Consider the following 13,703-nt stretch of genomic DNA (forward strand, 5'->3'; position numbering starts at 1 on the left):
CTGTCTACAGATAGGAAACATGTAACATTAGGCCATGGTACTAAATCAAGCAATTGGATCTATGGGATCTTCAAGAGATCATCTAGTCCAATACATCTCAACAAACTTAGCTCCATACTATGCAGTATTTAACGTCTTGTATGACATACAGGTGGTAACTCCTGATCTAGTCTACCTCCTAGTCTCAAGATATAATTAAGAAATGCACTTAAATCACATGACGGATCTCTCTCTTTTCTGCTTTTAGCAATTTCAGTTAAAGGAGACCTCAGCCCCTCAGCAGTCCACAGCTCAAGAATCTCTGCTACCACAAGGAAAGTCTCCTAATGATTAGCAAACCACTATCCATAAAGTCCAAGTCATCATAAAATGCTTTTTTTTGCACACTAAACAGATATTTGGAAACCTACGTTTGTTGCCAAACGCTTACTAGAGTACCTTCTGTGCACTTTGGCTATGTAAGCATTATCTTATTTACACACAGCTGCTGAAATTCAATACAATGTTACAGCAGCAGAATTCCTACAGGCAAGAGAAAAGCGCTTGGCAGTAAGCTTAGCAGCATCTGTAGCTCAGCCCGCACCACAGACAGCATCCCACAGCATTTCCTACCAGGGGCCGAGCCACCCTCACCCTCAAGCAACCTGTGCATGCCCCCTTTAGCCTGAACGGGGCTTTGCACGGTGCTTAAGCAGACGGCGTTCAGCCAGGTCCGCACACCTGGCCGGGGTTCCACCGGCGACGTCCCCGCGCCCTTCCCACCGACCTCTGCCAGAGCCCCCAGGCCCGGGGAGGTGGGCTGGCTCGGGCCCCGCCATCTGCAGCCTGCAAACAGCCCCTTCTCCAAAGGAGGAGCTGGCCCTGCCCGGCGGCAGGGATGCGCTCGCTGGCTCCCCAAAGGTTCCGTTTGAACGCGGTCAGCAATGAGATCCAGGTATAAAAATAAGCTTTGCCCTGACTTTCAGCATTTCTTTTAATAGCAGGCAACTATTTCAGCTGTTTGGTATGAGTCTAGGCAGACACAACATATGCTGATGCGACTGGGTTTTTTCTTTGAATTTCCCACTCTACTTATTTTCTTGCAAAATTCAGAATTGAATAGAATATTTCAGTTGCTCTGCTAACGCACAAACACATGGAGTTTATCCGTTTTTTTAACACAATTAGACTCATAAGTAGTGGGGAAAAAAGTCTCCCAACTAATATTCTTTGCATCTTGACAATTAAAAAATTCCCCCACAACTGACCACAACCACCAATATCATTTCCCTCTGATCAACTCACATTTACAATGACTGAAATAAGCCATGTCCATGGACTTCACTGCGCTACATAACCTCACTTCCCTACTAGGCAAGAAGGAACTTTCTAGTCTTTGTAACAGTAATTGTTTTAAACAAAAATTTAAAGTACACTTGTATAGACAAGTGCCACTACAAACAAGATTGCTAATTTATTGTTGAATCAGTATCAACACAAGGATCCTTCTCTGAAAGCATTTAAGCTGGCACTCCCCTCAGGTAGTAATGTGGACTGAGATATAGAAAGAAATCCTAAGCACAGCTATTTTCATCTTTAGTCAGCTGCTGCTTATTTAGCTAGGCCATAGAATAAACTACAACTAAACTTTCCATTTCATTTTGTTGCCCAGTTCATTCATAAGATACCAGCAAATAAACTCTGGTCTCATGATTATTCATTTCAGTTTGATCATTTTAAATTCTTTTTTTGGGCCACATGTGAAGACTTGCTCTGCCTCAGTTCCCACCGAATTCAACGGAGTCAAGGAGGTATCCTAAAGCCTTTTATTTGGCCACAAATCTAACACAGTACCGATTTTAAAGGTTGGCAAGAACTACCTTTTCCTCCAAAATAAGATGATAAATACCACATTTTAAGTCACACTTAAACTTCAGGACAAATTAAACTTCCTGTAAAAATAACACAAGGAACTGAAACGTGAATGAGTAGTTTTGGGTTTAGGGGTTTTTTTTCCCAAGTGTAGGAGAGAGGGAGAAAGAATTTCTGGTAAAATGCACATGCTGTTAGCATGTGTTATGCTTGTGTAAAAGCCAGAAGCCTTCAATCTTCCCAGCCACTACTAGCTGCTGGTGGTGTCTGAGCATGACTCAATCATCCTGAATTATTATTTTTTTAATTGTTGCATAAATAAAATAAATGAAAACCACATTCAATCAATTCGATATGGGTCTATAATATTGGGGGTTTTAAATTTCATCCTTATTTTCTCCCTGCACACAGTTCCCTCAGAACTGCTCTGGAAGTCCTCCTCAGGTTTTGTCCGTTCCTCTGCGCTAAGCTTCCCAGCTTTTGAGGGCATGGGTGACATACCACATGCTCTCCCCTCTATTCCTTCTCATCTAGAATTTTAACATTAATGGTTTCTTTTCTTGATTACCAAATGCTGTTTGTTGGAATCCTATCCAGACAGCTGCAATGCCTGGTTCCTACCTGCCTAACTCCTGCTCTTCATTTGTGGCCAACAATGGAAATCCCTGAGCTTTCTTAGTGGAGTTTCTCTACCAATTTAACTCTTTGGTTTTCCAACGCTCCTAGCTACTTCTTTCATCAAAACAGCCTTGAGCATAATTCTGTGTGCAATTCTTACATTCTTTTTCTCTGCTTTGGCTCTTATTTTCTGTTCCTTAATAGTTATTTCTTATTCCTTGCATTTTCTTTCTTATGTGATGCCCACAAGAGGGTTTCATTGACAGAAGCTGCCCTCAAAGCCTTTAATTGCTCTTTCTGCATCCCTCCACTCAAATCTGCCTCAAAATGCCAGACTGCAGATGTCCAACCTGTCCTTGAACTTCTATTTTCAGCTTTCTGAAGTCTAAAAATATGCATAAGAATACCTGCATCTGAAACAATCTATGCTGACCACCTGCCTGAACGGCTTTGCTTCTGCCCTCTCTTCCCAAGTAACATATAGCCCCTTATTTACTCTGACTCTAAATCCTAGCTCCTTAAAATTCAGTTTGCCCAAACATAGAAAGTAATTTGCGCATCAGTCCAGAGATGATTACGTATTATTCAGCTTCACAAACCTTTACTGGATCTTCTTACACTGCTGAATGCAGAACAGACTTCCAATCTTAAGATCATGACTTCTGTTCCCCCAGTGCCAACTTTATAACAAGACTCGCATGTTGGTGAAACACGCCTTCCTCTATGCTTCCTGAAACCGGCTCCCTTTTTCCTGTGGTGCTAACAGACCACAGCCTCAAATTCTATACTTCTCTTCCTCAGAGCCACCTTCAGGTCACATCTTATCTCTTTCTATTTGCTTTTGGCAATTATTTGCAAATTATGCAATTGCATAAACACACACTCAGGAAAACAAATCTGCCTTATTCACAGTAATTTGGATCTAGGATCCTAAAGGTATGAGCTAATTTGTAAGATAAATCACTGCAGCTCTTTCAGAGTTAGATATTTCTTTTTTATTCAACTACATACAAATGCAGGAGAATGCATAAAGCTTAACCTACCACACAGTTGCCAGTGGTAGTAGTTACCAGGTGGTAAAAACATGTCATACCCATAACTCACATCACAGAAGTACTTCTGAAAAAACTTTGCTTCCCAAATAAATGTACTAGCAGTTACAACATATATCTCTGCAGAGCTTAGTAAGCCTGATTAGGGCAACTGGGTATTAACTTTAAGGTAATTTCACATACAAAACATTCCTTACTCTATTTTTTGAAAGATAATAAATGTCTTTGACCAACTTCTGTAACGAGAGACTGATAATATCATCAGATAAGATGGTAGTATCTAATGCCTGAATAGTTTTTTTACAAATTACTTGCACTTATTTGTAACATTCATGATAACAAATGTCAAAATGCATGCTTAAGCTTCCATCTAAAACATACAGTTCCATTAAGTAAGCGGCTCCTAATTTTTCATGCACAACTACTACATTTGCCTGGGTAAATCAGTCACTCAGTTTGCACACATGATTCTGTTAACAGCGCATTGACATGACAAACTGCAACCAGTGTGGGCTATTCACTGCAGTGAATTCTTTGCTTGGCTATAACTGCTGCCAAATGTGTTTCTAAACTGCATAGACAAATCCTGGTTCATGAATGCCTTGCTATTCAAAACAGCACTTAAAAGTATGCATAACTTAAGCAATGGTAACATTGAAATCAACAGGATTTAATGAAGTCAGTGAAAGTTAACCTAATGCACTTAAGTACTTTTTAAAAATCAGTGAAAATTTGATCTAACACAGTGCAAGATTAGAAAAGCAAGAAATACTTCATGCTTTTTCAATCTTTTCATGTTTGCATTTGAAGTGGCTCATGATAACTGCCTCAAGAATGGTGCTCTATCATCTCAAATGCCTGTTTGTTACCTGAATCTTTCTGTGTGCCTACTGAACTCCAGCAGGTAGAAGCAGGCTAGCACGACTGTCTCTGCGTGTGGTGGCAGAAAACAAATTGGGCCCTATTGCTATTTTGTTTAATAGGATGTAACACCCACTGGCTTCAGCAGAGTAATTTCCCTACGACGGTAACAAAGCTGACTTTCAGGGACAGATGAACAGCTGACTGCCACCACAGGGAAAAGTAAAGTCGACACAGCAATTCCTAAGCAGCAGCAGACTGCAGCCCTGGGTACCAATGTAAGCTGGTGTCGACTTCATTTTGCTGTAAGGTGCCGGGTTGTACACTGCTGTAGAGCAGGGGCTGTAAAGCTTCCCCGTTGTGGGAACGACAACTTGCAGTGGAGGTGCAGAGCAGGCAACGGGGGGCAAAAAGTGCTTCAGCCATCCCAAGCTAACCTCCCACCGCGCACAATTCAATACTGCAAAAGCAAATTAGGCCTCTTAAGTCTGACAGCTTGTAAATATGATGCTGGGAGTATAAACAATTTGTAGGAAGGACAAAATACTGCCTGGGGCTTCAGAGTGAAATAAAAAGGAAAAGAGTGAAAAGGGAAAAGTGCAATAGTTTAGAACAGAATTATCTCACCGGATAGATGACTGGGATAAAACAGCCCTGTTAATTTCCACCCCCTCCTCCCCCTGCATCTTCCCCAAATAAAGTGTTTAAAAAAAGGAAAAAAAATAAAAGAACATCTACATCTTCTTGTCACGTGTTACAGTTTTCATGTAAACTTATGACTTGGAGGCCCTAACTCCAGTCATAACCTTGCCAAAATTATTTCAAGAAATATGTTCAGCTAACCTTTGGGCTGGCACCTTAGGCTGGCTATTCTCTGCCTTAAGACGTAGAAGGCTGCAAAACAAATATCCAAAAAAAGAAATTCCAGCTTTTTTTTTTCCTGTAAGGAGGATGGACTTGGCTGGGGTTTTTATCAACTTGTTACATTCCTGGAGACTTACACACATTCAACATTCAGAGCTTTTCTGAAATAAAAAAAATTCTGGTACACATTTTAAAATGGAAATACCTTACTTTCATTATGAGATTTAACAAACACATTCTGATACATAAGAGTAATTAAATATAATGACGAGATGCTATTCTTATTCAATCAACTACGGAGCTACACTTTGTCATGTTTCATATGGTACATAGTTGTAAAAATTCTCAAGTTTCATGGTTTAGCTCCATGTTTAGTTTCCATCAACAGAACACAAATGCTTTTCTTAAAGAGACAGTATCCTTTCATTTAAATACAGGTTTATAAATAAAAATATAGGTATATATTTCTAATGCCACATCTCCACAGAGCAAACATAAAGGGTTAGCATGTGGATGCTTATTTGAGAGTAATTAAAATTGCACCCATTTATAAGTATCTGAACATCTGCAACCAATAAACATGCTGGCATATAAATTTAATGGTCATTTTTATAATGTTTAAATTTTGCATGTCATCTAAATTAAAACTAATGCTTAGAGACCTTTTCAGCTCTTACTACCATATGAAACTAGATACGCTACAAAAGTTAAATAAGATGGAAACACAGATTTATGTTTCGGCCTTATTTTAAATCAATTTATTTGCCAATAAAATTAATGTTAGCAGCACAGCTTATTAGGCTAAAGATTATTAGAAAAGACTGGGACTTAAGCAACAGCAGCTCTTTCTGTTTTAAGCAGTATGTGACCAACACTTAAGGGTTTTTGCTATGATTGCAACTTATATTGATTTAAATTAGTTTTAACCAGAAACTCCCTTAGCATTTGCTACAGTGGAGGGAGGCTCCCCAAGTTGTTGCTGGGCTTTGAGAGAAGCTCCAAATAGGAATATACTACAGTTGTATGGATATACAAATCATGTTACTGTTGAGATTTCCTTGGGAAAAACTGTACTGCAAAACTATTATCCTATGTATGAAGTGCAGGAGGGATGCAGTGGGGAAGCAGAAAAGGATACTGTATCTTTAATGTAGTAAAATCATAACTGCTTTAAAAGCATAAAGCTTTTAAGCTGAAAAAAACCTGAATAAAAATAGCAAAACCTCATTTTTTCTTGCATAGCAGTATTAAAGCAGTATTGCAATTCTGTATAAAATGTCTTTTCTTTGAAAAGAACCAGGGATGCACAAAAATACTGGTCATTTTTTAAGAAGCAGACATGCAGCATAGCGATATTAACTAAACATTGCCAAAACAATGCATTAATGTAGATTGTATTCTTGCAACCATAAATTCAGTAACAAAACCCTTTTTGACTTTAAGGAGGTGTCAGCCTCCTGGAAGCCAGTATTTTCATGGCTCGTTATTGACAAAATCACAGTTTTATTTTTGTGCATCTTGGACTATACAGAATTGCCGTTTCCACATTGTTATGTGCAAGAAACAGAAGTCCTAAGCAGCTTGTGGCCTTTTCTCCCATTGATGTATAAGATATTTACATGGGTAAACTCCCATCAACATGACCGTTGGTTATACAAATCTCCTTCTAGGCATCAATGAGAGCACAGCCACCTCTTCCCCCACCCCGCTACCACCACCTTGCATCTCCGCAAATAGACTGCACAGTCTTAAACAGACACACAGTCTTTAAGCTCATCAGGACAGGAGCAGCAGCACAGACAGCATGAGTTTCTTCACAACTTGTTGTTAAGAAGGCAGCAGCATGCACAGTTCCCAGCAAAGCATTTGGTATGCCTGCATCTGCTATATCAGCTTGTACAAGTTCCCCTCTCTCTCTCGCAGGTCCTCCTGAAATACTGTGCTTTCTACTAGGTGTGACTAAATCTAAATGCTAACCTGACATCCTTCAGTCAACATTTTGTAATGATGCAACGCTAAGGGGAGGTGTAAACTGATGGCTTGTCTTATACTTTCACTAATGGGCTATTTTATTGTATTCCTTCTTGATTGACCTGTTCCCTAGGCTTTTAAGCCAATTGTCATGGTTTTAGTGTAAGGTGGTGGGAAACTACTTTGCTGACCTATTCTGGTCTTGGTCCCTATGTAGAACACTCAAACTTCAGCGCATGGAGATAACCAGATGGAGTTACAACAGATGGATGCTCTGAAACAGCACACATCTTCACAACCCCTTCTCAAGACAGACCTTAGAGACTGTGTTATTGTTTAACGAGAATTCAACATGGAAATGACTGAAGTAATCAAATAACGTCACTACTTGTAAAATCAATGTTCAGTGGGATTTTATTCCTGTTAAGCACCTTCTGTTGGTCAAACTTTCTGTCCACCAGACAAAAATCTCAGAGTATCCTCTGCTGACTCCAAAAGTCATGCAGACTCATGCCAACAGAGGATCTGACAGTAAATCTGCAGCCATTTCTAGAAGCTGCAGATACAACCTTCTATTTTGTACTTATGTGAACACGGCAAAAGGAATAAATTTTGCCATCGCCTCTAGCAAAGGAGTTGTCCAAACTGTAATCCAGAACGAGAATTCAAGCTGGTTTATATTGCTTTTCTTAAAAAAAAAATCTTGCTTAACCTTTTAAATCTATGTTGAAGTAGTATCTCTTTCTACAGTTCTTGGCTGTTAAACTGCAGCTGAAATGTTGAAGCAAAAGGCAGCCTACATCTTTAGTGTACCTTGACTACATATAACTAGCATACAAATCAATTACAAACAGACATGCAGCCAAGTACAAAGCAGGTGTATGTTGTTCATGAAAGGCACACGCACGTGGAAACCATTTTATAGTTTTTGAAAGAACTACAGAGACATTTGTAAGTCAGCTAAAAGCAAGGCAAGTAGACCATTAGTTCTAAGAACAACTTTCAGGGAACCAAGATGGATTAGTGGCAAAAACGTCCACGAAGGACTACTATTTTTCAAATAACCCCTAGCGCGGCCTGTTGGAAACTGAAGGGAAGAACTTCCACTTTCATACTGAGGAATAAAAAGCATCACACTACTTCTCATATAAGCCCCTGCATGAAACAAGTACATCTCTTATCCAACATTTTAGTTTTCTGATAGGCTAAACAGGTTCCAGAGCTCAGTATGTGAGGTTATATTCACAGTTGATTCTGTACGCCAGATTATCATCAAGGATCAGTCATCAGTGGTTCCAAGGACTTTCCTGCAGCCTGGCCTACCTCTGAACTAGCAGAGACACTTGGACCACAAGGCCCAGATTATTCTTTCCTTGAGAAACACTCAGGAAGACAGCCATCCCTGCAGAATACTGTCACAGACATCTTATTAGGGGGATGAGATGACAGGCTTCAGCAGGTCTCCTGGACAACCATAGCTAGAATACAGGAATGGACACGACTGTTTTCTATTGCTCATCCAGCTCAAAGAACTGAGCTCCAGCCCTACCACTGCTGAAAATTCTCTTCCCCCAAGTATTTCAAAGCATGAAAATTAATGCTTAATAACACATTAAAAAAAAAAAAAAAAGCTGAATAACTTCCTAAGGCAATTTTTTTCTGCTGGCACACAAAAAAGTGCGTTTGTGCAAGATGTGTACAGTGGTGCACGCCCCAACTTGGTTTTACCTATATACTTTAAAACCCATTTAATGGGTTCTGGGTTAGGACAACACACTCAGTACCACAGATGCAGCTGCCTTACAATGCAAAAGGAGTTATGAATTAAAAATGTACTGTTGATACCTGCTCTCACCAAAAATGCTCTGTCACAGGAAGTCAAACCCCCCTACTCTGAGAGAAGAAATCCAGAAGAAACTCTTTGTAGCCTCACTTTTGCTCTGGGTTATAGTTTTGCTGTGTGCACAACAATAACACATAAAAATGCAAGACAACACCCCTATTTTTACACATACCTCATCAGGTACTTTATCAACACACCATTTTTCACAAAAGTAGGCTTTTGTGTGATTATTCCCACTTACAGCTATTACTCCCCCTACTACTTATTAAGGTGCAAGTAAATCCCACAGGCTGGGCAACAACATGGGATTTTTGGACTACTTTCAACTGGGATATTTAACATCTTTAAAGCACTTATGCTCTGAGTCCATGAGTGTAAAGGATCAGCTCTACCAGTGATGAGGTTACTTCACATGAACCAAGAGCTGTTGCTTAAAAAACATTGCTGCTGCTTCCAAATTAGCCTTTCTACACACCAGGTTTAACCAACAAACTGGGTTTACACACCAGATCAAAACCTCAGGAAGGCTACTCAGTTACGTTAGTGATGGAATATATCCATCATTCTAAATCTAGATTAGGCCACTAAATAAGTGTGGATGGATTTTCTATTTACAAGGACTTAGAAATGTCAATCAATTTATTTGAGTTACATTTGTTCAGCCTCTTTGAAAATATGGCTATATTTGTATCAATCTCAAAATGGATCTTGCTGCCTAAACATGGATCTCACTTTGATGTTCACAACCTGCAAGGAAGAAAAAAAAAGAAAAAAAATCTAACCTGTTTCAAAGTTCTTGGGTTTTTTTGAGCTGGAGCTAAGTGCATTTGCTGAAATCGGCAAGAGCATTTGGGAAGGCAATTTCACATCACTGAAGAAAGAATATTTCTACCAGCTGAGACGTTACAGCTGACACTGACAAGCTTTGGAAGCACATTTACAGACAGATCAGACCTACATGCACTTCCTTACACGTACAAGTCTTGACTGGTGTAATTTAACAAGAGACAGAGGATGTTTTAAAGGAAGGAAGAGTGTAAATTAAAGGAGGGGCCTGGTGTCAACTTCTTCCTCCATGTTTGTAAGAGTGGAAAAGACAGCTGAGTTATGCTGAATGGCATTACTAAGCAGCAGTAAGCATGATTATGCTCTACGTGCACTCTTTTGTCAGTCAAAGGGACATAGAAGGAATTTACTCCATACTTCACAAAAGCAAGTTTAGCTAACACAGTGCAGTTTCTATTTGCAACTGTACGGATGGATAATGGAAGATCATGAGCACCAAGTTACCAAGGCTTAGTAAGTTACTGCTTGTCAGCTGTGCCACAATCCTACCCTGTTAGAGCTGATATACACAGGCTTAAACCTCTGTCACAATCAAACCAGTACCTTAAATCAGACAGCTGGTTTAAACTAACACAATTTTTTCTCAATAGCCATAGGGCAGAAGGTATGTCCAGGTGCATTTGGTGGAGCAGGTCAGCTGGATAGCAGAAAACGTATCCAGGTATGTCAGCGATCGCTTGCCCATGGCTCATCACGGCTCAGATGTCTCCATAAACTGGGACAACCCTGTCATGTATTGGAGCCTATATTCTTGCTACACTCCGGTTCCAGCACTGCCAGGCATACGGAGGATAGCTCAAACTAGTTTGAGAAAAGCAGTTCAAGCTCACTGATAAAGAGCTCAGCATTGCTGCCTGAGTATTTACAGCTTCTTTTTTGGACTCATTTGTAAATTAGGTCTCACTACTAATTTTTAAGCCTGACTCTATACTTGTTTTCATTGTGCAAAAACAGTTTATTCTAGAAACAGAAAAGAAAATGTATATCTAGTAGAGGAATTCTGATGTATTTATGCCACTCATTTCAGGGACACAACTAAGAGGTCTGCCTTTCTCCATAGAAAAAGCAGGAGAAATAATTGTGTACTTGGCTTCTTGGAAATCTTTCAGTGATATCCCTTTGCACAGTAAAACACTCAAGTTTTCGTTTGAGGCCAGGAATGCTGCCTTCTGTGCCAGGTTAATCCTCCATACCAAATGCCACATTCCCAAGGTGGAGAGTTGACTACAGATACTCTATTTGGCTGCGAGCACTAGAAAGATTCACTTTCATTTAGTGTAATCTCCCACTCTGTGATATGACTGGAATTTTCACCACCCACAACTGAGGCAGATTTTCTTGCCTTTATTTTGCTAAGAGTTTGTCTCCCATTCAAAAACTAGAAAGATCTGCTAAGTTTTTAGTAACTTCTTCACCCAAATGTCTGAGACTCTTCTGAACCAGCAATTAAAAAATTATCAGCACCCATTGTGTGAAAAAAAAGGGGAAAAAATGCATTTACACACCTAAGTGAAAATTGTATTCTTTTGAAAGTCTGGTCCCAGCTACTGGAGATGACCACATAAAAATCCATCTCCGTACTTCCTAGAAACGTGCATGGAGAACAAATCTGTGAATAATGGACTAGAATGCAGTGGAAGGAGGTGAGAATTCACCTAGCTTTAGCCTTAAAAAAAGAGCATTTATGGTATCTGAAAAAGTTGGCACTACAAATGACCTTACTGACAAAATTCAAAGAGTGAAAAATAAAAAAAACTTTCTGTGTATTACTACTTCTGTCTTGTTTTCAAAGCATCACTTTATGCTATTCCCGTTTCCCAAGATCGTAAAAATGCAACCCCAAATCAGACTTGGTAATAGGGAGAAATTAAAAGCCAAATGTAACAGAAATTGGCTTCCACCTAAACATGAGCTGCAATTTACAGTCACAACACCAGAGACAACTTGTCTAAGAAAAGGGCCACAGTGAGATCCTTTTAGCATTTTGGGTTTTGTTGTTGCTTTTTTTTTTTTCCCCCCCCAAACAATGCGAATTATTGATCTTGCCAGTTAAGCCTTTGTAGCCTCCAACATTTAAATCTCAACGATTTTCAAATAATACTGTTTTATGAAAGATGGACAGAGATTCTATCATCTCTGGAGTAGCCTCAAAAACTTACTTCACATTTTCCTTCCTTCTCTATAAACGTTCATCCACAGGAAAGAGCTACTTGTTACCAACTACAGCCCTAAAAATCAAAATGATTCATGGTATGGCCTGAGAGATATCAACCTGACAACTTTGAATCAAAAAAACATATCAGGGATGTTATCTTCCAGAATTATTTTACATAGTTATTTTACCAGTCATCTTATATACCCATTAAACATTGTGGGCTTTTAAAAGCCCTTGGGAAGGAAGAAGGCAATCTTGCTGTTTACAGATTTGAACAAAACCTTTGCCAAGAGTCTACGCTTGCATTGCCAATGCTATTTCTATCTTTTGCCTAACATTTGTCACCTATAGTCACTGCCCTGCAGACTAAGTAACAGTATTTAATACCTGTTTTACTTTGAAAATGGCTTGGCAGAAAATGATCTGATTTACAGACATCTTAATCTAAATTTAAAAAAAAAAAAAAAAAGAGAGAGAGAACCAGTATTTATAGGTTCACTCCTGCAAAAACTTAGGGGATCTCACTCATGTATGCAGTTAAAACATGTGAGTGAGTGTTCCCAGTATCAAAGGCTGTAATTTTAACAAGCCAAGGTCTCTGTGTCACTCCTAACGATTTTAACTTCTACACAGTGCTAGCTGCCACCACAGAATACTTTTTGAAGATGTAGTTAATGATGAAGGCTTATCTACTTAGTTATCCTGCAATTACATCAAACATTCTAGCTAGATGTAAGAATCTCAGAGATCTTTCTCTTCACATGTGACCCACTAAAAGGATGCTGTCAGGCGGATTTATACCCTTAGTTTGAGGTTACTGAAAGAATGTTTGTACTCAATATTAATTGAAACATTTCTATCGACTGTCTAAGTGAAATGTCAATAATTTGGGTTTCCTTCTTAGATGCAAATATTCTCGCCCTACAGTGCTTATAACATAACACAGTATAGCGTTACGTCAGGCTGTTAGATCAGAACATGAAATGAAGCGGAAACCAAACAGAAATTCCCAAATTCTCATAGTCCTAACTAAAGATTTACCTTACTTGATTGCAATCATTTTTAGTACTGTTAATTACAGACAGAATTTTAACCTGACAACATCCTTCTAAGTAAGTCAGACTCACACGTGCAAAAGCCTAAGCTCTGTATTGTAAGAATGTGTGTGAACATGTGAAAGACACAACTAGGTGTGTACAAGCCTCTTCTAAAAGTGACTAGAAGCCCCAGCAGCAATGATACTCACGTTGGCATTGTCCCCAGGACAATCGGGCCCAGCCCCAGCAGCAGTCAATTCTACTTCCAAACTGACACAGTCCTGTGGAGGAGACTATTTGTCTGGGCCACCTGAACAAGACAGTTCAAAAAAGTCTGGTGAAACATTTTGAAAGTAGATAAAATTACTCCAGATTTAAAAAAAAAAAAAAAAAGGACCAGCACAAACTTTTCCTGCATGGAGATATATATCCTTTTTTTTGAAAATGGTAACTGCTCTAAGCTGAGTCTATGATATTTCTATAATTCATACTGTGGTCAGTTCAGAAAAATGTAAATGACTATAGGCAAAGAGGGGAAAAGATAATTAGGGTAACGTTGTAAAGTCTTAAAAAACAGACATGCTTTGCAATGTGCTCACTGCTGC

General features: G+C 39.2%; 1 protein-coding gene across 1 annotated transcript in view; it reads right to left on the reverse strand.

Moving 5' to 3' along the window:
- The window catches only part of NPNT (nephronectin), a gene marked incomplete at its 5' end in the record, with an annotated part of 48,283 nt that extends 34,875 nt beyond the window's left edge, over positions 1 to 13,408 (reverse strand). Inside the window, 2 exons of the mRNA XM_010283569.1 lie at positions 5,226 to 5,276; positions 13,308 to 13,408. Coding sequence (XP_010281871.1) covers positions 5,226 to 5,276; positions 13,308 to 13,408 — 152 coding nt within the window. The remainder of the gene's footprint in view (positions 1 to 5,225; positions 5,277 to 13,307) is intronic.
- Between the last annotated feature and the right edge of the window lie 295 nt (positions 13,409 to 13,703).

This window comes from Phaethon lepturus, unplaced genomic scaffold, assembly GCF_000687285.1.
Source record: "Phaethon lepturus isolate BGI_N335 unplaced genomic scaffold, ASM68728v1 scaffold1193, whole genome shotgun sequence".
Lineage (NCBI taxonomy): Eukaryota > Metazoa > Chordata > Aves > Phaethontiformes > Phaethontidae > Phaethon > Phaethon lepturus.